The sequence below is a fragment of the Peromyscus californicus genome, unplaced genomic scaffold (genome assembly GCF_007827085.1).
Source record: "Peromyscus californicus insignis strain IS unplaced genomic scaffold, ASM782708v3 Scaffold_5__1_contigs__length_169319896, whole genome shotgun sequence".
In the NCBI taxonomy this organism is placed as follows: domain Eukaryota; kingdom Metazoa; phylum Chordata; class Mammalia; order Rodentia; family Cricetidae; genus Peromyscus; species Peromyscus californicus.
The window spans coordinates 13,159,105-13,186,017 of NW_026294573.1; the positions used below are offsets into that span (position 1 = coordinate 13,159,105).

Here is a 26,913-nt window from a genome sequence, read left to right on the forward strand (position 1 = left end):
CCCTAGCCCGGAGTCGCTGGGTCCTAGAGAGCGCCGCCGCCACGCCGCACCCTCGAGGCTCCAGCCCCTCCCCAATGCCGCTGGGTCTGGGCTTGGGCCTGGACCTGGTGCTAGTCAAGTGAGCCGCCGGCTGGTCACCCCTTTCACAGAGGGGTCCCAGCCTCTCCACCCAGAGTCCAGAGGTCACTGGGCTGGAAATGAAGCCTTGCTTACTTCCTGCGATCTCGCTCCCTTTCCTCCTTTTCCTTCCCTGTCTCTTTCCTCCCGGCATGGCGGATGACCTCAGGGCAGATCAAATTCAACGAATACCCAAGTCCAATTTCACAACCCCAGGAGTTGACCTCCATCCAGGGAAGCCCCAGCTTTCTTCCCTTAGCCTCACTCTGCTTTCAGTGCCCCATTCCCGACACTATTTTTTTTAATGATTTATTTTTATTTTATGTCCTTGATGGTTTTCCTGCATGTATATCTATGTAAGGGTGCCAGATTCCCTGGAACTGGAATTACAGATAGTTGGGAGCCACCATATGGATGCTGGGAATTCCTCTGGAAGAGCATTCAGTGCTCCCAACCACTGAACCATCTTTCCAGCCCCTGGCACCAATTCTTATCCTGGGGGTTCAAGTTCAGCTCCCATGGACTGTCTGCACTGTGTGTTTCTTGTCCCTGGTCCACTCAGTGAGCTGCATTGCCTTGCTCTGTGTGTCTACTGGAATGGAACCAGGGAGTCCTGGGGTCAGCCAGCTGTCCTTTACCGCCAGGCCTAATCCCACTCGGGTAGGAGGGGACCCATCTGGCAGAAATGCTGCCTCTATACTTGACAAAAGGGGGAAACTGAGGACCTATAGACAGCAAACCCAAGGTTCTGGCCAGGATCTGTGGCTTCTCCTGCCTACTCCCCTGGCCCTGAGGATCCAGGCAGGGAAGCAGCTGTCTGAGGAGGGGTGAAGGTGTCTGTGGTCTTTGTTCATGGATGATTCCCCTCACCCTATCAGCCTCACCCAGAGTTAGGAGCTGCATGTGGACAAGGCTGACTTCACTCTTTCTCTGCTTTGGTCCTTAGGCCTGGCACATGCCTGCTCAACCACAGAGTGTCAGCAAAGTCTATCCAACCTTGCCATCCTGACTGTTGTGATCTGAATGAAAATGGCCCCCATAGGCCCAAAGGGAGTGGCACTATTAGGAGGTGTGGCCTTGCTGGAGTGGGTGTGGCCTTGCTGGAGGAAGTGTGTCACTGGGGGTGGGCTCTGGGGTTTCAGAAGCTCAAGCCAGGCCAGTGCCATTCTTCCTGCTGCCTGCCGTGGATCAAGAGGTAGAGCTCTTGCTCCTTCTCCACCACCACGTCTGCCTGCATCTTCCTGCCATGATAATGGACTGAATCTCTGAACCTGTAAGCCAGCCCCAATTTGCCAAGGTCATGATGTCTTCACAGCAACAGAACTAACACTGGCCTTGTCCACTGTCACCGCACTCAGTCCAGCCGCATCTAGAGCCAGTAGATGCCGATCAATCCCTCTTCACCGCAGCCTGACCCAACATTCCCTGAGCTTCGAGTGGCCTGGGGGAGCCACCAGGCTTCCAGTAACAAGGCTGGAGGAGGCCTAGGAAGAGGAACCAGCCCTTCTGTCTTGTCCTCCCTGCCCAGGAGGAGCCAAGCCAACTTGCGTCTCCAGAGCAGAGGAGATCACCTGGCCAGCAGCCCACTGGTGGGGTGAGGTCAGATGCATCCACCCTTCCCAGGGGGACAGGCTTGTGGTTCTGGCTCGGAGACCTGGGCTTAGAGCCTGGCTTTATCTGAGGAACCAGACCACAAACACATCCAAGGATGTGGGAGTGGCAGGCGAGAAGACAGGCCCCAGTGAGCTGGCTCTCAGGCACAGGCTGTATCTAGCAAGCCCCAGCTTGAGGGCAAGCCCATGGCTCCTCCCTCCTGCTGGGGTCGGAGGGCTAGAAACAGTGAAGCTGAGATCAGGCACAGTGCAGCCACTGCTGTGACCCCCAGCCTCAGTTTAGCCATCACCATCTATAAAGTGGGGTCGGACCCTGCAGGTGTAGGGCAGGAGACGGCATGAATGAGAGACTAAGCTGTATGTATGCATCAGGTATCCCATCTACACTGGGAAGCACACGGTCAGATGAAATAGACACTCAGAGGTGTCCAGTGGGACCAGGAAGGGCGAGCATGGGACTTGGACAGTGAGACACATCACAGTGCCCAGATCCAAGACCTGTGTTGCTTTATTTGCTCCACTGACAGCAGCTCCGGCTGGAGTTGGTAGCTGCTATCTCTACACAGGATGGTCTAAGGTGGGGGATAACAATCAGCACTTCCCCAGGCGGGTTCAGGGAAGGCTGGGCCAGGCAGTGTCCGGGCAGGAATGTGACAACAGCCAACTTGGGAGCTGTGGGAGGTGACGGGTGCTGTCTCTAGAGATGGGTCCAGTTACAGCTCAGGGGCAGGGGGATCCAGTGTCCAGCATGCCCTTCAGGCCTACACTACCTCACAGAGCTGATGGGCAGTGTGGGCCAGGGCTGTTCAGCAAGCTCCCGTACCAGCCGCTTGAATTGCTTCTTGGAGGCCCGTTTAGGCCGGAACCACCGCAGGCAAGGCGGGAGGCACTGGTCCAGCACACTCTGCAGAGGGCAAGTGGGAAGGGCGTGGAGGGATGGCTGGGCCTGGGTCCTCCATGTCCCTCCCTAGCATCCCTCAGTGTGGACCCTACCTCCAGCATGAAGGCGCCCACCAAGTTGAAGGCGACCAGGCCCAGCAGCAGCAACTTGAAGGAGCTGTCCGCAATGTTCCTCAGTCCTAGTGGCCCCTGCAGGAGGCCGGGGACCAGGATGAGGCCCACCAGGACAGAGCCCAAGAGCGCCAGGGCCACCAGGAAGGGCACTGGGGGTGGGGGAGTCTGTCAGCAATGGCGCTGCGCCCTGGGACGCATGCACACACGCACACACACACAACCACACACAAGTGCACACTCTACTCAGGGTCCCTTCTCCACTCCAGCTGCCACCCCTCAGCCCGACACCCCCACCCCACCACGCAGCAGCACCGTTGGTGTAGAGCGGCTGGCGGAAGGGTGCCCCCTTAGACACGGCTGCAGCCAGGATGAGGTACTGGAAGCTAGATAAAGAGAAGACCACTGTGTTCTCGTAGTTGGGCAGGTTGTCGGGTGCGGGCATTGTTCTGTTCAGAGGCACAAACCTAGGGACCAGGGTGGTAGGGTTAAGAGTGAGGGGTGTCAGAGGCAGGGGCAGTACTGGTGCAAGGGATTCTGCTACTTACCAGGGCTGGGCTATGACCAAAAAGTAGCCCCCCAGCTGGATGCCAGCCACCAGGGCCACCTGCAACAGCAAACTGCCAAGGACAGGCACGCTCAGCAGCGCCCCCGGTGGCCGCGCTCGCACTAACGTCTGTGCCGGGCCCGTGCGGCTCATGAGTACAGCAATGGTGGTGGTGATGACAAGGTCGATGGCCAGGAACTGTAGGTCTCCTAGGTTGGTGTTGATCTGTGGCAGGCAAGGGGACGGAGGAGAAGCTGGTGACCGGCTCTTGCAGAGCCCCAGGGTGTCCCCTGTCCTCACGGAGCCAGAAGAATCCTTCCCGCCCACTGTCTGACCCAGCATCCTTAGCTAACACTGGTGGACCTCAAGCCTGATGACAGATGCTCCCAACGATCTACGGCGCAGTCTGATACATGACATGCTGTCCTGCCCCCTGGTGAAACCAGGGTCTAAAGCTCCTGTGGAAGGCTGCTTGACATATAGCAAAACCCCAGCCTGACGGAGCAGAGGGGCTGCCTGGTGGGGCCACACTCTCTCTGCTCCAGAGAAACTCTGAGGCAGACCTGGATCTGGCCCATTGCACCTCTGTAGTGGCGGCGGGGGCAGGGGGGGGGGTGTGTGTGGCAAACAGGGCATGCTCTGGGCAGGGGAAGGCTCTGTGTCACTCCTGCCTGGGCTCTGCCTTATTCTCCCCTGCAGACTAGGAGCTTTAGGAGATAGAGACAGCTATCAGCATACACCAACCAGTAGCCCCACTTCTAGGGACCCATGGCCAGTGGTTTTGAACACAAGCTTCACTGCCTGAGCCATGGCAGGCAGATGACAGTCACAGTCCCCTGACTTCTCCCCGGTGGGGTGCAGGCTTGGGGTCTGATGCTCACTGTATAGAGAATCAGGACTGAGATGAACTGGGTCAGGCTGTAGAGGGCCATGTACTTGAAGACGCTGAATGAAGTGTCCAGAGAACAGCGGCCCTCCCTAGGAGGCAAAGGAGGACATCAGGGGCTCAGGCTGCTGGCAGGCCCCGCCTCACCCACACCCACCAGCCCTGCATGCCTTTACCTGATGACAGTGGGCACACACTCAATACTGGCCATGCTGGAGGTGAAGGGAGAGACCACTGAAGCCTCTGCCTGGGATAGCGAGATGCCCACGTCAGCTGCCTTCAGGGCTCCACAGTCATTGGCTCCGTCCCCACACATGCCTACACAGTACCTGACAGAGAGGTGAGTACGTAGATACGGCCTGTGAAACAACTCCATGCCCCAGGGAGAGTCCAGCCTAATGACCAGCTGGTGCTTGGTAAACAGATGTAATTATTTTTGGCATGACAGAGGAGCCTGCTTGGGTACCTGTTTTTACTGTGCTTGGGATAGATCCCAGTATGTCTTAAATGCTAGATAAACACTCTACCATACTTCCTGCCCAACCCAAGTGCTGTTTACTATTTACTTGTTTATTATTGAGACAGGGCCTTGCTGGGTACCTCTGGCTGGCCTGGAACTCACTAAGCTACATCAGTCCTGCTTTTTTTACTTGCTTGTTTGAGACAGTATCCCTACATAGTTCACATTGGTCTTGAACTAGCAGCAATCCTCCTGCCTCTGCTTTCCAAGTGCTGGGATGACAGCACATGCCAGCATGCCCGGCTCCTGGGAAGGTGGAGGGAGGGTCACTAATGCCTGAGGAGGGGACTGGGACATATGGACAAGTTCATTCCCGCCGGCCCTCTGGCACACCACACACAGCACTCACTGAAGCTTCTGCAGCTCGCACACTAGCTCCGTCTTCTGCTCCGGGGCCATGCGTGCAAAGACGGTGGCCTGCACCAGGACCTGGGGCGTGAGAGGGGAGGACTGGAGCATCGCCTGGCGTGCAGAGACGGGCAACACACGGCCCCGCCCTGGGCAGCTCTACCTTGGGCAGCAGCCTGGGGAAGTGCTTCTGAAGGACAGCAAACGTGGGCCCGCTGAGGGCCAAGTGACGGGACCGGGGTTCCAGCTCCATGGGATAGCCTGTGGCCTGGACAGGGTCCTAGGGATCAGGAAACTCAACTTAGTAAGAGGGTCAGGTGACATGGAATGGGGCCGCTGGGGACAGTGCAGCCAGAGTTGGTGGTCTGCCTCACCTTAGCCCTGTTCGTGGCTGCAGAGGACTCGGGTAGCAGGAACTCAAGGGAGGCAGGCTGGCCCTGCTCAGGGTGGGTGGCATGGATGATAACCAGGTGCTCCTGTGTGCCCACCATGCCACAGCCTCGGGCCACAGTGACTGCTGTCTGCAGGTTGTCCCCTAGGAGTGTGAGGCAGGGTCAGAGTCTACCACTGTCCAGGGGCCTGTGGCCCATCCACAAGCGCTGTGTCCAGCATGGCTGAGCTGGGCAGTCTAGCCATGTCCCTAGACCTCTTTCTTCAGTGAATGTCAGAGGAACAACTGGGCTGGGCCCCAGCTCGGCACTCTGCCTGCCGCTGCATGACCAGGGCATGACGCATGTATACTTGTGAGTGAGTGCAGGGCTGGGGTGTGTGAGAAAGACAGACTGCCAGCCATGGTCCTTCCACTCCAGTGGGAAGCCTTCCTGCTTTATGAGGTTGTCACAGTCTTCTAGCCTGACACCAACACCATTGTCCCACATGGAGAAGGGACCTGGAACCCGGGTGGAGACCTCCTGGTGACCCAGCAGGTGAAGAGCTGGGCTGTAACCCAGGCTGACACTCCACCTGGCGCTCAGGAACTCATCTGTCCTCCTCTGTCCAACAACGACACGTTACAGATACTGCGAAAAGACGGGGAAGGACCTGGCTCCAAAAGATGCTGCAGCAGGGGATGCTGGGAAGCCTTCTTTTTGCCCACGACAGGGCAGGCTGTACCCTCCTCACAGGTCCCCTCGGCCATAATACCTGTCACCATAATGGTGCGGATGCCCGTCTTCCTCAGAGTCTGGATAACTGGGGTCGTCTGTGGCTTCAGCAGGTTCCGCATGACCAGCAGCCCCAGGAGGCTCAGCTCCTGCTCCACAGTGTCCCTAGAGGGTTAGCATCCCCGGGTCAGAGGTCAGGCAGGAATCAATGCCCCTCTCCCAGTGTCTAGATGGGGCACCTGCCTCCACACCTCCCGGGGATGGGTTCACCTGGTCAGCTGCTGAGCGGCCTCCAGGCTGGGTGCGATGGGCAGCGGCTTGCCAGCCAGGGCCACAACTCGGTAGCCAGCGGCTGTGTAGCTCTGCAGCACCTGGGTAAAGTCGCCGGGTACTGCGGGGATAGGGAGTGTCATCAGGGCATGGGGGGCGGGGGCGTCAGAGGCCGGGACCCGCGCCCACTCTATGCTCACACCCAATAGTGGATTCTGGGCCTGCCCCCTTCACCTGTCTCAGGGCTGCAGAGGCTGGCCACGAGCTCTGGGGAGCCTTTGATGTAGGCCTCAGGCTGGGTGGCCCCTGGCCATGCCACTACCACGTCCATACGCTGCAGGGCGGAGGAGAAAGGGAAGCGGCGTAGGACGCTGACTGGCTCCGGTGGCTCTTCCTGTGGGTGGGGGAAGAGCTGAGGGGCTGGCGGTGGGGCCCGGTCCTGAGGCCCCGAGCCCCAGTCATCCCGCAGCTTACCGTTCCCTGTTGCTGGGGCCCCCTGGGTGGGGGTCTCATTACCGCCACGACCTGGGTCCCAGGTGCTGAGTCTGCAGCTGGACCCTCCTCCAGGACCTGGTTGGGGCGCAAACAAAGGAGGTTGGGAACCAGGGCCTTGACGAACAGAGGGGCAGCAGGACTAGACTCATGGAAGACTTCATGACCGGAGGGGTACAAGTTAATGTGGGCTTTGGATCTGTGCAGACTCAAATCCACACTCTGGCTGTCCCACGGGTAAGTTGCTGGGAAATCTTGGGCAAGTTATTAAAATCTCCAGGAATCAGGTTTCAGGCTTATGCTAGGGCCACAGGGGTAGTGAACGAGAAAAGGTGGACACCGTGGGGTGCCAGGACAGAGCAGACACTCAGCACAAGGCTCTCCCTTGACTGACAGTGACGACAGATGTGACAGAGACAACTAGGGAGTACAGGTAGCATTCCTTAGGCCAGCTGCCCTGAGGCAGGGGCCTGGCCTGCTCGGCCTCCTCACCCAGCCTGTAGACTCCACCATCTTGAGATCCATAGGGTCGCCCACTGGGGTGTCACGTAGCTGGCTGAGGGCGTGGCAGGTGGCCAGTGCTCGGAGAAGGGGCCCCAGGGGCAAGTGGCGGGGCTCTGTGACCAGTGGTAGCAACATCTGTCCCTTTAGGGGCACCACCCCCATTATGTCCAAGCCGTCCTCCGTGAGGGTGCCTGTCTGCAGAGGGACAGGGCCGAGTCCTCTGTTGAGTCAGGCCATGCTGAGCTGGTCCCCACACCCAGGCCAGGTGAGTCCCACAGGAACCAGAGCAAGGGCCACAGGAGGCCTGTTCCAGACCCCGTGTCCCTGCTGGAGTCAACCTCTACACCCCTGTTTGGGTCTGACCATCCTCCCTTCCCTCAGTTCACGGCCCTGATGGGTCAACGTGAGGCCTCTGCTCACCACCTGCTGCCCACCCGGTCCTTCTGCTGTCACCACTGCTCAGTGTGTCCCAGGTCCACTGTGTCCTTAAGGAACCACAGACCCTCGTTCCTCCCCACCTGGTCTGCCCGCCCTCATCATGGGAGTGCTCAGAAGGCAGCTCTGGGCTCCCCTAATACCCACTGTCCACACAGTGTACCACTGGTGTGTTCACTGGCTGGGGACACACACACACACACACCAGTGCCCCTGTGCTGGTCACTACTGAACTCCAGCTCTGTGTACTTGCCCAGCACAGTAGGCCCCAAATGGTTCTTGAACAATTAAATACACGATTTCAGGCATTTTATCTGCCAGGCATGAGATGGGATGGGTAGGGGATGGTTGTGGAGGGTGGCCCTGAATGTTCCCAGGTGTGAATCGGGTCTAGGTCCAGCAGGCTGACTGCTGAAGTGCCCAGTCCCCCAAATCTTGCCAGCCAGGCCCCCACCTTGTCGAAGCACACGAGCCGCAGCTTGCCCCCCAAGTTGATGCGCAGTGGGTGGATGCAGAAGATGCCCTGCGTGCGCAGCCGACTCTGGGCATAGAGCGTGCACACGGTCATGGCAGCTGGCAGGGCAGGTGGTACCACCACCGTCACCAAGTCCAGAGCTCGGATCACGATCTCGTTCACAGGCACCTGGCAGGAGGCACTGTGAACACAGAGCTCGGCCGGATCGGCCCTGCAAGATGGCGGCCCCACCCAGCCTCCGGCTTACCCGGTTTCGGTAGAGAACGAAGATGCTGTAGACTGTGCCAAGCAGGGCTGGGGAGAAAGCAAGGGGTAAGCGGGACTCGGGACCCGGCTGAGGCTGTCACAGAGGGAGGCATGCAGCCCACTCACCCAGGACGGACAGCGCTGCCACAAACTTCATGCTGTGTTTGTAGAACTTGAAGCTGATGGGCCTCGGGTGCAGGATGGAGCTCACCAAGCCGCCTTTGGCGGTGCAGAACCCTGGGGGCAGGAAGCCAAGGGAGGGAGGAGGGGTTAGGGTAAGCTCCTCCCACCCCTCGCCTCCTGCACACCGCCTGCACCCTGGGGTGATGACACTCACAGGGCCAGCCACCATCTGGACTGGGGTCACAGATGACAACTCACAAGGTTGCCCAAACCCCGCAGTTCTTGTTCAATTATTTTCTTTCTGTGGTTCCGGGGATTGAACCCTCATCCAACAAGGTGAATGCTGAGTACTTTTTCACTTTTCTGCAGCCTTCTTTTTACTTTCATTCTGACTGAGGGTCCCACTAAATTGCCCAGGCTGGACCTCAACTTGTTATCCTTGGGCCTCTACCTCCCCAGTAGCTGGGATTTTAAGTGCATGGCCTCTGTAGGGTTTTATTTCAGAAAGATCTCACTATTTAGCCCCTGCTGGCCTGGAAATTGCTCAGTAGTCCAGGATGGCCTCAAACTCACAGAGATCCACCTGCCTCTGCCTCCCCAGTGCTGGGATAAAGGTGTGTGCCACCAGGTCCTCCACAGGGATTTTAAAAGTGGAATTAGAGGACAGCCTCTCAAGTGGGTGGATTCATTTACAGCACAGAGGACTAAGTCCCTTCCCCTCCTACAGGAGGACCCCTGCTGTCTCCTACAAGCATGGCAAAGCTTGATTACAGTCTGCCCCAACTTCTGATAAGGACTGAGGGCTGGAGGATGGCTCAGTGGTTAAGAGCACTTCCTGATCTTCCAAAGGACCCAAGTTCATTTCCCAATATCACATGGCAATTCACAACTATCTGTAACTCCAGTTCTAAGGGATCTGACATCCTCTTCCGGCCTCTGCAGGCACCAGGCATGCATATGCACAGACAAACATACATACAGCAAAACACCCACACACACAAAATTAAAAAAAGAGAAAGGGACATAAGGGCCCAGCTAGGTGGACTAGTCAGAATTCCAGCGGCAGAGGTGGCGGTGGGAACCAGGGCTCCAGGCCCTGTCCTGTCCGGCCTCACTGCTCCTATGTATGCTGAGCTCAGCACTCCCCCACCTCCAGATATGTACCTGTCCGGGTCACCACTGCTAGGACCCGGGGTCCCAGGTAGGCCCGGGCCTGCAGAATGAGGGTCCCACAGAAGAGTGTGTGCCGCCGATGGGTCTCTGAGCAGTAGGGCTTGGGCCCCTCTGGCAGGGCTGTCTTCAGCACTGGGGTGCTTTCCCCTGGGAGGGACATGGGGTGAGGTCCATGAGGGGCCCTCAGGGTACTCCCTCCCACCGTCAGAGCTAAGAGCTGCCCACAACTATTCCGAAGCCACACTTAACTCTGTAACTGGGTGGGTAGAAGGAGGACTTGAGACTGTGAGGCAATCCTGAGGGGAGGCAGCCAGTTACCAGGAACCTGCTTTGGGTAGTTGGGCCAGTCAGTGCCAGCGTGTGTACATATTGGTGGCCAGGGTTTAGGAAGCCCTTCTCCTACTGGAGTTAGTTTACCACGTATCATTTGTGGATTTTTATACAGATCTCGCTATGTAACAAGGTTGGCCTCAAACTTGTGATCTCCTGACTTAGCTTTTAGAGTTCTGGAAATCACTGGTGTGAGTCATCAGTATCGGTCACATCTTACTCTTTGTGCTTTTTTGATTTGAGACAAGGTCTCACCACACAGACCAGGCTGGCCTCGAACTCATAGAGATCCACCTGCCTCTGCTTCTTGAGTGCTGGGATTAAAAGTGTGCGCCATCATGCCCAGCTCACATCTAACTAATAAGGATATTTGCATGGGGGTGTCTGTCACCTCTACAAAGCCCTGGGTAAGCTGCCTGGCAAAGGAGAATCCATTACTGAGTTCCTGTGAGGACAGGATTATTGGGTATCCACAGCATGCGTATTTCTAGGGGCACTCAAGAGCAGCCCAGGCTGTCTGTGTCCCTAAGATGAGGCAGGTGTGGAATAGTCCATGGAGGGCCAGACTTTTCTCACGTAGCCCAGGCTAGCCTCAAACTTACTATGTAGTCAATGACCTTGAACTCGGGATTCCCCCTACTTCAACTTCCTGAGTGCTGCCCAGTCCTTTTGCTTTTTTTGTTTTTTTTTGAGACAGGGTTTCTCTGTGTACCCTTGACTGTCCTGGAACTCCCTCTGTAGACCAGGCTGGCCTCTGCCTCCCAGTGCTGGGATTAAAGGTGTGCCCTACCACCGCCTGGCACCTTTTACTCTTTTTTGTTTTTTGAGGGTTCTGTAGTTGTTGTCACTGTTTTGAGATGGAGTCTGACTGTGTAGCCCAGGCTGGACTCTAACTTGGGGTGACCCTGCTTCTGCGTCCTGAATGCTAGGATTACAACTGTGTTTGCTTTCATTAGCTTATCATACAGGTAAAATCACAAAGCTGGGTGTAGGGGTGCAGTGCTGTAATCCTAGCTCTTCAGGGGGCTGAGGCAGGAGGATTATAAGTTTGAAGTCTGTTAGGACTACAGAGTGAATCTGAAGCCAGCCTGGGTAACTTGGTGACACACTGACTCAAAAACAAAGTGCATATAAAGGAGTGGGGCGTGTAGCTTAGTGGTAGACGACAGCCTAACCTGGTGTATCCCTGGTCTGAATGAGAACTGCCTCCATTAGGCTCATGTTTGAATGCTTGGTCTCCAGTCGGTGGAACTGTTTGGGAAGGATTAGGAGGTGTGGCCTTGTTGGAGGAGGTGTGTCACTGGAGGTGGGCTTTGAGGCTTCAAAAGCCTCCAGGCATCCCCAGTTAGCTCTCTCTCTCTACCTCCTACTTGTGGATCAAGACATGAGCTCTCGGGCTGGAGAGACAGCTCAGAGGTTAAGAGCACTGGCTGCTCTTCCAGAGGTCCTGAGTTCAATTCCCAGCAACCACATGGTGGCTCACAACCATCTATAATGAGATCTGGTGCCCTCTTCTGGTGTGCAGACATACGTGCAGGCAGAACACTGTACATAATAAATAAATCTTAAAAAAAAAAAAAGATGTGAGTGCTCTTCTGTTCTTGCCGCCATGCATTGTTCCATCATCAAGGAAACCTCTGGAATAATAACCCTCTGGAACTGTAAGCTCAATTGAACACTTCCTTTTACAAGGTTCAACTGGCTTGGTCACGGTGTTCTGTCACAGTACTAGAAAAGTAACTAAAGGAATCAGGTAAAATAGCAGATGCCTTTAATCCCAGCACTCAGGAGGCAGAGGCAGGCAGATCTCTAAGTTCAAGGCCAGCCTGGTCTACAGAGTGAGTTCTGGGACAGCCAAGGCCACACAAAGAAACCCTGTCTCAAAGTGAAAAAAACAAAACAAAAAAGACAAAAATAAAGACAAAGGAAAGTAACTAAGATTAAGATACAGGGCAAAGTAAGGTCCCGGACTCAACAGCGAGCACCATAGACACAAACACACACAGAAACAACAGGAAAAAAACCCGGGCTAGAACTTTTCTTAGAAACAACCATCCACTCTCATCATACTTTTAGCTCAGGCTGGCCTGGACCTAGTCATCCTCCTGCCTCAACCTCCTGAGTGCTGGGATCACAGGTGTGAGCCCCTGTGACAGGCTCTTGGACGAATCTCATAAATACTGCGAGAAGCCCAGGTAAGGCTGGTCTTGGCAGCGCCATCGGCACTGGCTGGAGACCCGGGAGTACATCAGTCCCCATCCACCTGCACCATGGCTTCCTAGGCAGCGTGTGGAGCGCTACATGCATGTGGACAAGCATCCAGGGCACATGGAACAAAACTAGAGAGGATCATGAGCCCGCGCATGCAGCTGGAAGTGCTGCAGTGGTGGTGTGAGCACGGGGAAGAGACATGGGGCACAAGCAGGACCCTGGCTCACAGGCCACAGTCTCTGCATGGCTTAGAGTCTAAGCTATCCGCAGATGCTGACATGAGAGCTTAGGCACACCCTATCTATCCCACAATCACTGACAACCACATTTTCCAGGTGGGGAAACTGAGGCACTGAGTGTTTAAAGGCATATGGTTAGCAAGCACTGAAGCCAGGACTGTTACTTGAAAGAAAAAGAAAAATTCAACTGTAGCTTCTGGTGAGAGGCAGAGGGTTGGACGGCAGGGAAGGGTTCTGGGCCTCGAGCAAGCTGGGCTCACCTGTCAAGGAGCTCTCGTTGACCACACACTCGCCAGCCACCAGGGCAGCATCGCATGGCATCACCCCACCCTCCTGGGGCAGCACCAGGCAATCTCCGGGCACCAGCTCGCTGGAGTCCACCCACTCCTCCTCTGTGGGCAGATGGGGTTCAGTGAGGGTCAGCTGCCCTGCTGCTTCCTAAGCCCAGCCTCCCTCCTTCCCGCCTGTTCCTCACCTCCTCCAGGCCGGCACACCTGCACCCGCACAGACAGCTTGACCATGTCCCTCAGAGTCACGCTTTGCTGTGGGACAGAGGGATGAGAAGAGCTGAGTGGGTGGCGGCCCCTTGGGGATACTCTGCTTATCCCCGCCGGGCGGGCCACCCATGCTCACCTTTCTGGTCTTGTAGAGAGCCAGGCAGATGGAGATGGCCGAGATGAGAAAGATACAAAGGGCATACCAGTAGTAGCGGTCGGCCAGCCACAGCGCGATGCTGAAGGCTTGGAATCCGTAGTAGGGGTTCAGTGCCTGTAGGAGGGGGAGACACATAAACACTGCATCCCTGGGCAGCCCGGAGACAGCTGGGTGGCTGCTGCCCCGAGCAAAGCCAACCCAGTCTCCTGCCTAGGCCCACTCCCAGCTCCTTCGGACATCCCCCAAGCTGCAGTGAGGAGGACACAGACATTTGTCCCCAGACATGTCAGACCCACGCTTTCTAAATGCCACACAATGGTGAGGACAATCCCACAAGGTGGCGCTACCACCGGAAGCAGAGACTGAGACACCAGAGGGGTAAGGCCTAAAACCAAACAGTGAATGGGTGTCAGGCTGCAGTCTGTAGAAGGCTAGGACATGATTTCTAAGTAGAGGTGGTCCCTTTGGCTATGCGTGACCGCGTCCGTGTCCTGTCCTGCCCTGAGTTCCTCCTGGGAGGACATACTGTATAGTCCTTATCCTTATTCACAGGGCTGGCAGGAAGCAAGAGGACAGAGCAGGACTGGGCTCTGGGGCAGGACCAGCTCTAACAGTGACCTCCTCGCTCGAGGCTGAGCTTGACTCCGTGGCTCTGCCGTGGCCCTCTACACGCTACACTCCGCATCGACCCTCCCTGTCTTCAGTCTGGGCTCTCAGGCTGAGGACACCAGAGTCTGGGACTGCCTGTCACTGACCCCTACTTGGATAAGGATAAGCTAGACACCAGGGTCCTTTACCTCATCCGCCAGCAGCTGCAGGTAGGACTTGACGGGAATACCGATCACATTGGGGCCGTAAATGGTCTTCCTGGAAAAAGGGAGGCCACCGAGCTGGCCCAGGGTGTCAGCAACCCCACCTTCCACCGCAGAAACCAAGGCCCCGAAAAGGTCCAACTGGAAGATGGGAGTGTGGGAAGGAGGAACAGGTGGGACCCCAGGGGCCGGGGCAGCACATACCTCACAGCTTGGTCCTGGAGGCTGAGGCCGGAGCGGGAGCAGTGGATGTCATCACAGGTACGGCCATGGTCCAGCAGGCTGGGGAGGGGGAGGGGAGGGACACTGTATGGATGACAGGGCCTGAGCTCTGCACTTCATCCTCTGTAGGCTGAGAACTTGGGGCTCCAGGGCTGTCAGGCCCCCTCAGTCACACTAAACCCCAAGGAGAGAACTCAGCTTACCCACTCCTGTGACTAGGCCGCAAACTTTACCTCACCAAGGCAGGATAGCAATGGGGATGGGGATGCTATGGTCAGTTACAAAACATTATTTATACCGATGATACCTTAGGCAAGTCACTTGATCTTTCTATGCCACTATTTTCTCATCTGCAAAATGGGGCCAGGAGACGCACCCACCCTGCCAGGCCAGGTAGCTGCGATGATGTCAATGCTCAGTGACAAGCATGCCTGTGAACTTTGTTCCTGTCACTGCCTTGCAGCAGAGGATGGGGGAGCCCATCTTCCCCTCCAAACACCCAAGTTTACCCAAGGACTGTCCTGGCTGTGTGAGCATAGGGTGTATGAAAGGCAAAAGGACCCAAGTGTGGCTGGATCCACCTTCCTTGGAGCAGCTCACAACCCTTCACAGCTGGGAGCTGAAGGTTGTCTCTGTCATCCTTGAGGTGCATGGTCCACACTGCTCAAGGGTATACCTGGTATTCTTGGTGGTAAGAAGGTCTGGCACCCTCTACTGGCACTTCCCCAGGGCTGTCCGGGGTCACCTTCTAGCCCAATGCCTCCTTCACCCTCATCTGAACTCTGCTTCTAAGGGTTCAACCTCAGCACACCATGGGAGTCAGAGCCTGGGGTGTGGTGCCTGGCAGAAGTACCTTTAAAACAACCCTATGAGATGAGACGTACCCTCACCCCCTATTTATAGGAAGCAGCTGCCAGCTGAGAGAGGCTTAGTGAACTGCCTAAGATTTCAGGGCAGCTGAGAGTAGCCCAGGCTAGGCCAGCCCCATCATGCCCTGGTACCCAAACCCACCCTGCTGGAGACGGTGTGGTATGCCTGGGGCCTCTACCTGACTTGGCAGAAGGCTTGCTGGGTCTCCATCCAGACATAGCGTTGGCCTTGGAGGAGGTAATAGCGCAGCACCTGTTTCTGGGTGGGAGGGGAGGCCAGTGGGAGGTGGCCCGGTATCAAGGAGCATCCACATGCAGACGGTGGAGAGGGATACGGGACAGCATCCCAGGAAAGAGAAACTTGGAAGTCTGGCAGCATCCCAGACCTCTGGGACCAGAGAGAGCCAGAGGGACACAGAGCTCCCTGAGCCCAGTCCTCCCACAGAGTGTGGGACCCAGATGCCCAGAGATGGGCAAGGCCAGGTCAAGCCCAGCTGGTCACTCACTGTCTCTTTCTGGAGCTGGGTGGTGTCCTCCCATGAGTCCTCTGGGACCACTCCCACAGCTGCCTGACTCCGGCCATCCTCTGCCTGGGCCTGTCGGGGCAGCTCCAGGCTGGAGGGGGTTGGGTGTTACTCTGCAGCTCCAGCGGCTGCCCAAACCTCCCATCCCTCCCTGGGACAGGACACCTGCTGTCTCACCTGCCCTCGCCAACAGCCTCAGTCTGCACCTGGACTGTGAAGAGCTGCCTGGAACTACCCTGGAATACAGAGGTGTGACTTCAGCCTCGAGAAAGCACCCCCATCCTTCCAGGGCAGTCCCATAGCCAGGCGGACTTGTGGAAAGCTGAAGTCAATGATACAGAGCTCTCCATTTAGACAGACAGTACAGTATATCCAATAGTCTTCACACGCGTGAGCACGGCGTACGTGAACATGTGTGTGGCGGTGCGGCGGTGTGCACACAGACTCCAGGGTAGGACATCAGGGACTTTGCTCCATTGCTCTCTGCCTCGCGTCCTTGAGACAGGGTCACTCCTGGACCCTGAAGGTAGGCTGGAGGGCAGCAAGCCCTAAAGATCTTGCTGTCTTTGCTCCCTTACCCAGGCGACCATACCCAGCTTTTCACATGGGGGCTAGATTCGAACTCAGGTCCTCAAGCTTGTGCAACAAGTGCCCTTATCCATTAGCTTTCTGTCAACTTGACATGAGCTAGTCATTTGAGACGTGGGAACCTCAGTTGGGAAAAATGCCCCCATTAGATTGGCTTGTGAGCAAGCCTGGGGTACATTTTCTTGATTAACCGATTTATGACTGTGTAGGCAGGCCCAGCCCACTGGGGGAAGGGCCACCCTGGGCCTGTGGTCCTTGATAGTATAGGAGAGCAGACTGAGCTGAGCTGGACAAGCCATGGGGTACAAGCTAGCAAGCAGGGTCCTCCACGGCTCCTGCCTCGGTTCCTGCCCTGACTTCCTTTGATGAGGGACTGTGACGTGGAAGCAGAAGTGAGATGAACCTTGTCGTCCTCAAGTTGCTTTTTGGTCATAGTGTTTATCAGGGCAGTAGGAACCCTAACGGAAGCTCCCATTCAGAGCCATCTCCAGCTCTTGGGAAGGTCTTGTATTTGTGGGTTTGATTATGGAAACTAATGAAGCATTTTCTAAAGGAAGAAAAAGCTCCAGGGTTATAAGGGAGCCCAGCCAGCCACACCTGGCCTGTCCCTGTCCACTGCCTCCTCTGGGGTGCGGCCTCCTCCCCGCCCCCCTCCAAGGGCCAGTGGTGGTTGGACTGAGCAGCCCAGCATCCCGCTACTCTTTCTCAGTCCCAGGTGGCCCCACTCACCTCTTTGTCTCTTATTTCTATAACGAGTGTTTCGGCGCGGGCCAGGCTGCATGGCCTCAGGCGCAGGCGCACGCCCCACAAGGGCTTCCAGCGGAATAGCAGCCAAGGGATCCCGGCCAGCATCCAGACCGCGGCGTGATAGCCGATGGCCCTCCATGGACTGCCACAGTAGCCGCTGAGCCTCTGTGGATGCAGGTGACAGGGCCGATGAAGCAGGGGGCAGGCCGGGACAGAACAGAAGCCAGGGCGCGCTGGGGACAGGCTGGAGGGCCACTCCATCCGCCGCCACTACCTACCACGGATGAAACTGAGGAGCTGAGGGGATCGATTGATGTCCCTGTCATCAGGGTCCCATAGCTGGGGGGCGTGCTGCCCATGAGCGGGCTGCTGTCTGTGGAGAGAGAGGAGGAAGGTCACGGAAGGGAGGGCGCTTTTCTTTTTCTGGTTTCAGTGCTGGGGATGGAACCAGGCCCTTGCGATGCTAGGTGAGCCAGTCCAGCAGCACCAGGCCACACCCCCAGGCCGCCTCTTCCTTCTGGCAAGCCTGGTCACTCTGCACCCAGGCCTTCTGGGCCTGTGAACTAACTGGCCATTGGTTCTTAAGAGTGTCTTGCTCCCTTGTGTGTCCGGCAGGAGCTGGAGAGAGGCACATAATTACCCTGGACGCCTGTGTCTTGCTGCTGTTTTCGTGGGGAACAGCATTTCACCCACAATCCCTAACTGTCACCTTCGGGCAGGGGTCGGGGCTGTTCTCACTCAGTCCCGGTGCCCAGCTCAGGCACAGTGTCCAGACCGCCTACCATGTCAAGTCCACACCGGCCTTGTCAGGAGCAGGGACTGGCACCGGCTGCTAGGGTGGAACCCCCTTCCCTCCCACTTCCCCATCTCCAGGGCAGGAGTCTTTCTAGATGTTTCCACCCAACCAGGCCAACCTTTCCTCTCACAGCTGCTTCCTTCACAGCATCCCTAGTCTCTCGGCTGCTCAGTCCCTGTAGGCTGAGGCTTCTGCAGTTTCTCCCAGACCATTAAAGAATCCTGACCTGTCAGGCTGGGTTTGTGCTTCAGAGGCTTCCCATGCTTGAGGCTTGGTGGCTAGTCATGTGTGGGCCTCTGCTCCCAGCCCTTTTCACACGGCTATCATAATAATTCTGTCAGTTATATCTCCATTTTATTTTTCATTATTTGTGTGTAGGCGTGTTTTGTGTGTGCACATACAGGCTCAGGTGTATTCTCATTCACACACACACACACACACACACACACACACACACACACACACACGTGCGCACACGCGCACGCGCTCCAGACGTTGGCACTGGGGATCTTACTCTATTATTCTCCTCCTTACTTCATTTGAGACAGGGTCTCTCCCTAACTTGGAGCTCACCAATTAGTCTAGGCTGGCTGGCCAGAGAGTGCCTCCAGGATCCACCTGTCTGTGTCCCCACAGCACTGGAATTCCGATGTGTGTCACTGTGCCAGCTTTTACGTTGGTGCAGGGGATCCGAACTCTCGATTCTCATGCTTACATAGCAAGCATTTCCCCCACTGAGCCATCTTCCCAGCCTCCTCTCTCCATTTTAAAGGAAAGGGAGAGGTTAAGTAACTCGCCCAAGATCACACAGCATGCATCTGGAGCACCAGGAGGCATGCCCAGGCAGGCTGGTTTCAGACTGGATTTGTTTGTTTTTGTAATTAAACAATGGATGTATTGGTCTTGTACAAAGACAAATTTGGGAGGGGCAACCAGGACTGAAGAAGAGTCACTTCCCACGTGCCAGAGCTGTTCATAATCCTCCTAGGACGAGTGCCCACTCAGGCACATAGGGAACTGGGGTTAGGGCACAAAGGCCCGAGGGGCCAGGAGGCCTGAGCCTGAGTCACACCTACAAGGAACAGCCTGGAACCCATCTGTGCTGTGCCACCTGAGGCCTCTTTAAATTGAAGACCCAGAGAAAACAGCCGAACCAGTGGCCCTCTCCTACCGTCCACAGAAAAGGAATGACTCACCTCAGGAACCGACAGATGGATAGACAGACCCTGGTGTGAGGGTGGAGCCAGCTAGGAAGAACATATTTCTGTCCCTTGGCCCTAAAGAGCAGCCTGGCTCTCACAGAGGGGACCTGAACTCAGGACAGGAGGTCCAGTAGGAGGTTCTCAGGTCCTTGGCCACAGTAGCTATAGCCTTTTCCTGCTAGACCCGGTCATCTGGCTACAGTGTCAGAGCTGGGGGCACAGTGACACACATCGGAAATTCCAGTGCTGTGGGGACACAGACAGGTGGATCCTGGAGGCACTCTCTGGTGACTGGGAAACAGCACCTCAGGGTCTCAAAGGGCCGAGCAAGGCTATACAACCACCTGCTTGTTCCTCCACACAACCCTAGCAAACAGCACAACGTCCACCTCTATCCTATGGCTGGGAAACAGGTGTGGGGAGGTACACTGCCCAAGAGCCATAGTTAATGTCTCCATCATCAACTGCACTCTCTGCCAAGCTGTGATTCATGAAGCAGGTGACTCAGCCTCTCTGGGCGTGCATTCCTAATCTCTAAGGGGTAGTGTGTGTAGCGATGCACTAGGCAGCTGGCCACAGAGAAAGAGAGAGGAGTGAGGCTCAGCCACAGAGGGCGTCTGCAGTCTTTGAGGCTGGCACAGGCAGGCGGCTTCCCACCAGGGCATGGATGCTCCTTTGACCCATTTCCCAGGCTGGCCTCTCCTTTCTCATCACCAAGCCAGAAACCTAGCCTCCAGGCCTGAACGTCAGCTCCTTCCTGTGGCTCGAGGACCTTGGGGCACCAGCTGGATGGGGCTCAGACTGATAAAGAAGTCACAGAGCCAACACTGAGTGGATCATCTGACCCGAATCCACCTACCAAGTGCTGAGGGGTGGCCTCTGACTGTGGTTCACAAATGGAAGTACTGAGCCTCCCACAGCCATTCTGCCGAAGGCTTGTCGGGAGACTGGAAATGGGCCTGTCTTCCTCAGAGTCCCCACGGTCACCCTCCCTCATTGATTTCTGTTCTACTCACAGCACCTGCTGCCGCAGCCAGCACTGAGTGAGTGAATGAATGAATGAATGAATGAATGAATGGACTCACACCCACACACTGCAGAGCACAGGAGGGGTCAGTGCCCTTGTGCCACCCCCCATCCCCCACGTCTCTAGCCTCTTCCTTAAAGAGCCCTTACCATCAGCCCCCAGGATCTAATCTGGAAAGTTCCTTTCGAGTGTCTACCACACACCCATGATTTCACAAGGATGCTCACAACCAGCCAGGGAAGGAGGGAAGGCAGCTTGCCAAAGGAGGAAGTCACATCGGAGGAAACCTCCAGAGTGCCCAAAAGGACCACGCCCAGTGCACTGTCTGGCAGGAACACAGGACATCTTCAAAGCACTTGGCTTCAAGGGAAGGTGTCCCAGAGCTCACCAGTCAGGCAGCCTCAAGCTGGCTTGCACAGGCTGCAGGCTCTGTGAGCTGTCCCTGCTCTCCCGGGTTAGCCAAGGGGCCTGAGGGCCTTCAGACAGCAGTGGCAACATTGTGGTTCACCTCAGCCCTCTGAGGGAGGGACTGCCGAAATGTTCCCCTCAAAGATGGGGAAACTGAGGAACAGAGCTGTTAAGATTCAGGCCCAGAATCACATGGCTTCAAACGGGGAAGCTGGAACGATTGGCTGTGGTGAACAGAGCCTTTAATTCACCCTCACAGCCAGCTGCCTCAGGAAAAGCATAGATAAAGAGTCTCACTGAGAGTGGGGGAGGGGCGGCGGCGGCGGTTCAGCAGGTAAAGGCACTGGCTACACCAGCCGGATGACCTGAATTCCATCCTCTGACCGCACACACAGGCTGTGGCACATGGGGGTGAATGTACACACAAAGTAATAGTACAATTTATAACACACTTAAAATGAGAGCTTAGTTTGGTGGCCCATGACTGTGACCCCAACGCTGAAGGAAGCAGAAGGATTAGGAGTTCAAGGTCATCCTCGACTACATATTGCACGTCAGGCCAGTCTAGGCTACATGAGACCCCCAATCTCAAAAAATAAAAGTAATAGGGGCTGGAGAGATGGTCAGCAGTTAAGAGCATAGTCTGCTCTTCCAAGTGTGCTTCTCAGCACTAACATCAGTCAGGTGGCTCATAACCTCCTGTAACCACCACTCCCCCCCCCCACTATTAGAATTTTAAAAGAAATTTAAATAAATAAATCTTTTAAAAATATATCTTTAAAATAATCTTTTAAAGTAAATCTTTAAAAAAAAATAAGACCCAAAGATTACAATATAGCTCAAGAGCAGCGCCCAAGGCCTGGGCTTGATACCCAGCACCATAAACACAAAGCCCAGAAAAGGCAGGCCAAGAGAGACACTATACACAGAGTCACACAGCCGTGAACGCCAGAGACAGGGCTGGGGCGAGGTCACAGCCCTGGGGCAGCCGCACCAGCACAGCAGAGCAGAGGGGCCAGAGTCAAAGCCATTTGGGAACCTCTTACTTCCTGCGGAAGACTCAGCTTCCTGCTGCGGATCTGCCAGCTACCCAGGGCACCAGCATCTACTATGGTGGCTCCCCCATGGCTAGGAGCTCCTGGCCTCCATCAGGCTGGGAGAGTGTGCACCTGGGAGGTCTTTGGCTAGATTCTAGAATTTAGAGACTTTGCTCGGGTGCATGATGGGCAGGCAGTTCTTATCATAAGCTGCCCCCTCGCGCCCCCCCCCCCCCCATTCTTTTCCCTCCCTCACTTAAGGCACTGTAGGATAGGGGCTGTGGACTGGGCCAGAGATGTGCTGGGAGAAACAGAGACTGGGGGTTGGGCACGCTAGCTAGCACCTAGCGGGCAGCCTGGGTCTAGAAGCCTTAACTGCATCAGGTGGGATTTCGGTTCCAGCCTAAGACACTCAGCCTGGCGCGGGGGCCATGCAGGGTGTGGTCCTTGGACCTAGCCGCTGACAAGCTTTCTCTGTGGGACCTGAGGTTGGGGGTTAGGAGTTCATCCAGGCCCAGCAGAGAGATGGCTTCCCTAACGCTGTTCATGCAGCACACATGGGTGACTGCTCAGAGGCCCGAGGGCGGTGCACCGCGTCCCTCACCTGAACCTGTCACTCAGGATCGAATGCATTCAGAGAGGGCGGGGAGGGCACACCCCCCCTCCCTTCCCCAGCCCCAGAGACCCTCTGGCCCAGGGTGTGCGCAGCAGCATCCTAAATCTTGCTCTCTGGGGGCCTGGGGATGAGCACGGAAGGGAGGGCCGGGCCGCGGCTCACCTGCGCTCATTTCGGCTCCTCGCGCTCATCGCCGGCCGCTACGGCCCGCGGCCTGGGCTCGGCGTGCGAGGCCCCGGGGCACGGTCGGGGGCGCCTGCTGCGGCGGGCTGCGGAGGGGCCGGGCTGGGCAGCACCTGCACGACGCGACCGAGGCTCGAACGGTGCCGCAGTCAGTCTGCGGCCGTCAAGCCCCGCCCCCCCGCGGCGCCCACGTCCGCCACAGCCGCGCGGGCTGCCGGGACTTGTAGTTCCCAGTGTGGCCTCCGCCCGGAGCTCGCCTGAGATCCTGAGTCTGGGGATTGCGTGGGTGGAGGCAGGAGTGCGGGGATGGGGAGCGGTGAGGGGAGAGGTGGGAAAGGCGGGGGATGGGGGGACGCAGTCCCCAGACACAACAGAGGAGGCAGGTACACATACAGGCGCGGGGGTGGGGGACGCTGGGAGACAGGTGGGACAATACCCAGACAGAACAGATAAACAGAAAAACCAATATTCTGGGAGATAAAATTGACAAAAATACAGGCAGGCAGATGGGCAGGCAGAAGGGCATGCTGGGAGACACAGGTGGAACAGACCTGAGACAAAGCAGATGAATGGAAAATGGACAAGCAGAAAGAGAGTAGACAGAAGGGAAACTGTCCACAAACATACAGCCCCTGGTGCACACCATGGTAGTTAATTGAGCCTTAGGCATGCAAACTCAAGCTTGCCTCCATGTCTTCCAGGCTGTGTGACTGTGGATTTATCAGTTAACCTCCCCGGGTCTCTTTTTCTTTTTTAAAAACAAAACATTATTGATGTGTATTTTGTTTGTGTGTGCGCGCGGGTGGGGTCTGTGTGAAGATGAGAGAAGAATTTCAGGAGTCAGTTTTCTTCTTCTGCCCTGCGGTCTTGGGGATTGAACTCAAGTCCTCTGGCTTGGCAGCAAGTGCCTTGACCCCCCTGAGCCATCTCACTGGACGTGGACCTCTTTTTCTGACCTGTAAAATGACACATAGCAGCAATGCTTGCTTGTTTTAAGTACTGCATGAGAACACTCATCTGAAACCCTTTGGACAGAACCTGATACTACAGGATAAATGTCAGGAAAGACACACTTGCCTTGGACTCCTGTGGTCAGGTATGGCCATAAAGGTGTCCGTGCACAGGCTGGCTGTGATGATGCTCAGAAGGCCTTAGGAAGGCCAAAGAGACTGTAGGGCCCAGCCCAGAAGCCTGGAAACATGACCTGCATGCACCTCTGCACAGGGGGGACAAATGAAGACCTCAAAAGCCTAGGAGACTTGTCTACAGCATTTACCACACTGTTCCATAGTGACAGAGACAATTAAGGTGTCCCCTGGTCCTGGGGTCAATGACCTCTGAACAGGAGTTACAGAGGTAAATGGTGTGTCAGAGACAAGGGGTAAGCCAGGGAAAGTTGGGGCCAGAAGAGTCCTGGGCCTGCAGCATCAGCCACTTGTCCCTGTGAACTCATGGAGAGCCAAGGAGAGTTCAGGAGCTGGAACAGGCCCCATCCACCTAGGACTACTGGAAATCAACACAAGGGCAGCCAAGCGAAACAACTGATGGCAGAAAGTGCTGGAAGAGTGCAGAGCTGTGATGGGATGGGGTTCCCTTTGTGGGGACAGGAGGGAGCTATGACAGTGAACACTGGCTGTGTAGGCAGGACTTGTTGACCAGATTTGTGGGTGTGGATATGTGAGACTCAGACATGCCCAGAGGTATGGCTCCAGCAGCTGGGGGACAGTGGAGCCATTTACTGAGCTGGGGCAGGATGCTGGTAGAGCAGGTTGGGGGGCATTCCTGTTGGCCATGTGGGGCATAGGACTGGCTTCACTAGGTCAGGTGAGGCTTTACTAGCAGGTGACATTGCTAGTAGGGACCAGCAGTGTGATCTCTCAGAGCCTCTGTGTTCTCCCACCCTCACCCCCTGATGCCCAGCAGGTGACATTTCCAGGGAACCTGGATGCCTGGGTAGCCTGGGTGATGGTGGTGATTTAGGTTTGGATCTGGCTGGCACAGATGCCCTTGCGGAGAGAGGCCCTGTAATAAAGAAAGACCTGGTGCATCAGTTGCTGACTAGTTGTTCGAACATTTCTTGATTTATGTATTGAGACAAGGGCTAGCTATGTAGCTATGTAGCAGGTTCCTAGAGATCCGTCTGCCCCTGTCTTCCCAAGTGCTGGGATAAGAGTCATTTTCCCTCTCTGAACCTCTCCTTGGAGTCCAGATACATTCATGAGACCCTCAAGCTGGGTTAGAAGTCTTGAAGGGTTAGGGGCTGTGGGGACAGACCACCTTTGCAGGTTGTCTGCCAGACCATGAGAAGCCACACGACACTACTCAGGCTTCATTCCAAGTTTTCTGGGAAAAAGTCAAGCTCCTTGATGGGGCAAGTGCCAGGGAATGCACTCTTCTAAACCACAGAGGATGAGGTAGTTCCTGCTTACCTGCCAGAGTCACCTGTTGGGAAGTGGCTTTAACTGTGTGACCTCACTGGCAGCCTGTGGGCAGGGCTCTCCTCCTAGATAACTGCAGCTAAAGTTTCCAGTCACATGGGCCAGGCCTGATTCAACAGCTTCCATCTGGGGCCCTCATGGGGGATGTCCCATGCCTGGTTCACATTGCAGAAGTCTGAGAAACCATCGACACTGACCAGTTTACCCCAGAGCACAGCCTCACTTCTTGATTTCTTTAGTTTCGATGGATTTTTTTTTTTTTGCAACAAAGGGGTGTTTTCTCAACTAGTGACACCCCCAAAGTGAGACGATGGCTGTCTAAACATCCAGTGAAGTGACCTTTTTGCAGTTGGTCTTATTGGGAAGGACCTGGAGGGACTCTGAACAAGGGAGTCCCTGGGACCCTCAGCAGCCAGTGAAGGGGGAGAGAGGAGGGCATGCTTAGCTTTGCAAACAAAGACAGAAATCTGAAGTCAGGCCGTGGTGCCTCAGTCACTGGTAATTCTAGCACTCAGGAGGCTGAGGTGGGAGAATTGAGTCCAGCCTGGGCTACATATCGAGACCCTGTTGCAAACAAAACAAAACAAAAAAACAACACCCTGATGTAGCTCAGTTGGTACAGTGCTTGCTTAGCATGCATAAGCAGGTAGTTTGATCTTTAGCACGGCAGAAACCAGGTGTGGTGGTACACGCCTGCCACTTACGAGACAGGCAAGAGGATCAGGAGTCTAAGGTCACTCAGCTGCGTTAAGTGAGTTGGAGGCCAGCTTGGGATACGAGTCTATCTCAAAGAAAACAAAAAGCAAAACTAAAAACAAAACTCTGAGGTGATCAATCCCATGAGAAATATGGCTGATTGTCCATCATGGGGTTTCCACGTCTTGGCGGAGTTGACAGGGTTCCATATATGGTTCAGACTGGATATTTCAGACCAGTCAGCTACACTGAGTACGGCGTATCTGTGCTACTGTAAAGCAAGATGCCTTGGTGTTTATTCTTAGACCCCAGTCACATTCTCAATACCATCCATTCTCATTTTTTTGGGGGGGTGGTTCGAGACAGGGTTTCTCTGTGTAGCTTTGTGCCTTTCCTGGAACTCACTCTGTAGACCAGGCTGGCCTCGAACTCACAGAGATCCTCCTGCCTCTGCCTCCCGAGTGCTGGGATTAAAGGCATATGCCACCACCGCCCGGCCATCCATTCCCATTTTACAGATAGCAAAAGAGAGGTACGGATGGTCAACAACTGCCCAAAGATAGCTGAGAAGAGCTGGGTGGCCCAGTTCCAAGGAAACTTGAAGCTTTCCATAGTATTGCTTTGTAAGTTTCATAGATACACACAAGACAAAAATCCTGCTTGGGACTTAGTTTAATTAAAAGTCTTGCCGGGCCGGGGTGGAGGTGGTGGTGGTGGTGGCTGTGGTGGCGCACATCTTTAGTTCCAGCACTAAGGAGGCAGAGGCAGGCAGAGCTCTGCCTAGCCTGCCAGCCTGGGCTACAAAGCAAGTTCCAGGACAGCCAAAGCTGTTATACTGAGAAACCCTGCCTCAAAAAACCAAACAACAACAAACAAACAGACAATCTTTGTGGCTGGACATAATCTCAACTCTTGGAAACCTGAAGCTGGAGTATTGTTCATTCAACGGCAGCCTGAGCTACACAGCCAGACTCATCTCAACATATCAAGAGAAGGTTCTAGAAAGATGGTTCAGCAGTTTGCTGCCCTTGCAGAATGCTAAAGTTTGGTTCTCAGCACCTGCATTGGGCTGCACACAACCTCTAGTAAATCCAGCTCCAGGGGATCTAGCTAATATCTGACCTCCCCAGGCACTGTGCATGCATGTACACAGACAGACAGACAGACACACACACTAAAACATATACCAAAGAAAAGTATCACTTGGCATGGTGGTGTATACTTGTAATCAATCCCATGACTGGGGAGGCAAAAGCAGGACCCTGTCTAAAACCATGACCACTGCCAGTGCTGCCGCCGCTGCCGCCACCACCACCACCACCTCAGCCACCATCACCACCACCACCACCACCACCGCCAAGCATCTTTCTTTACCTTTTGAGCCACCTTACCCTTGAATTTCAACTCTTAGCAGCAGCCAGGCTACATAGCTCATCCTTATGTGCCACTTA

At 55.5% G+C, this 26,913-nt stretch overlaps 1 protein-coding gene across 4 annotated transcripts; it reads right to left on the reverse strand.

Annotated features, from left to right (window-relative positions):
* Window positions 1-2,215: 2,215 nt before the first annotated feature.
* On the reverse strand, window positions 2,216-22,482 carry Atp13a2 (ATPase cation transporting 13A2). 4 transcript variants are annotated; one of them, XM_052716442.1, is made up of 29 exons: window positions 22,308-22,482; window positions 17,338-17,432; window positions 17,042-17,224; window positions 15,902-15,960; window positions 15,707-15,815; window positions 15,380-15,453; window positions 14,314-14,391; window positions 14,095-14,164; window positions 13,277-13,411; window positions 13,119-13,185; window positions 12,904-13,035; window positions 9,855-10,010; window positions 8,694-8,804; window positions 8,569-8,615; window positions 8,301-8,489; window positions 7,400-7,606; window positions 6,890-6,985; window positions 6,650-6,809; window positions 6,416-6,536; window positions 6,186-6,310; window positions 5,417-5,577; window positions 5,206-5,322; window positions 5,044-5,123; window positions 4,351-4,503; window positions 4,170-4,266; window positions 3,290-3,513; window positions 3,057-3,208; window positions 2,724-2,893; window positions 2,216-2,634 (listed from the first exon to the last, which is right to left on the reverse strand). In XM_052716442.1, exons 1-29 carry the CDS (start codon window positions 22,315-22,317, stop codon window positions 2,497-2,499), a joined length of 3,516 nt encoding a protein of 1,171 aa, XP_052572402.1. In that variant the 5' UTR covers window positions 22,318-22,482; the 3' UTR covers window positions 2,216-2,496. The 4 variants fall into 4 exon arrangements, with proteins under 4 accessions (XP_052572402.1, XP_052572404.1, XP_052572401.1 ...); XM_052716444.1 differs by having other exon boundaries at window positions 2,724-2,819; window positions 15,380-15,459; window positions 22,308-22,481; XM_052716441.1 differs by having other exon boundaries at window positions 15,380-15,459; window positions 22,308-22,481.
* Between the last annotated feature and the right edge of the window lie 4,431 nt (window positions 22,483-26,913).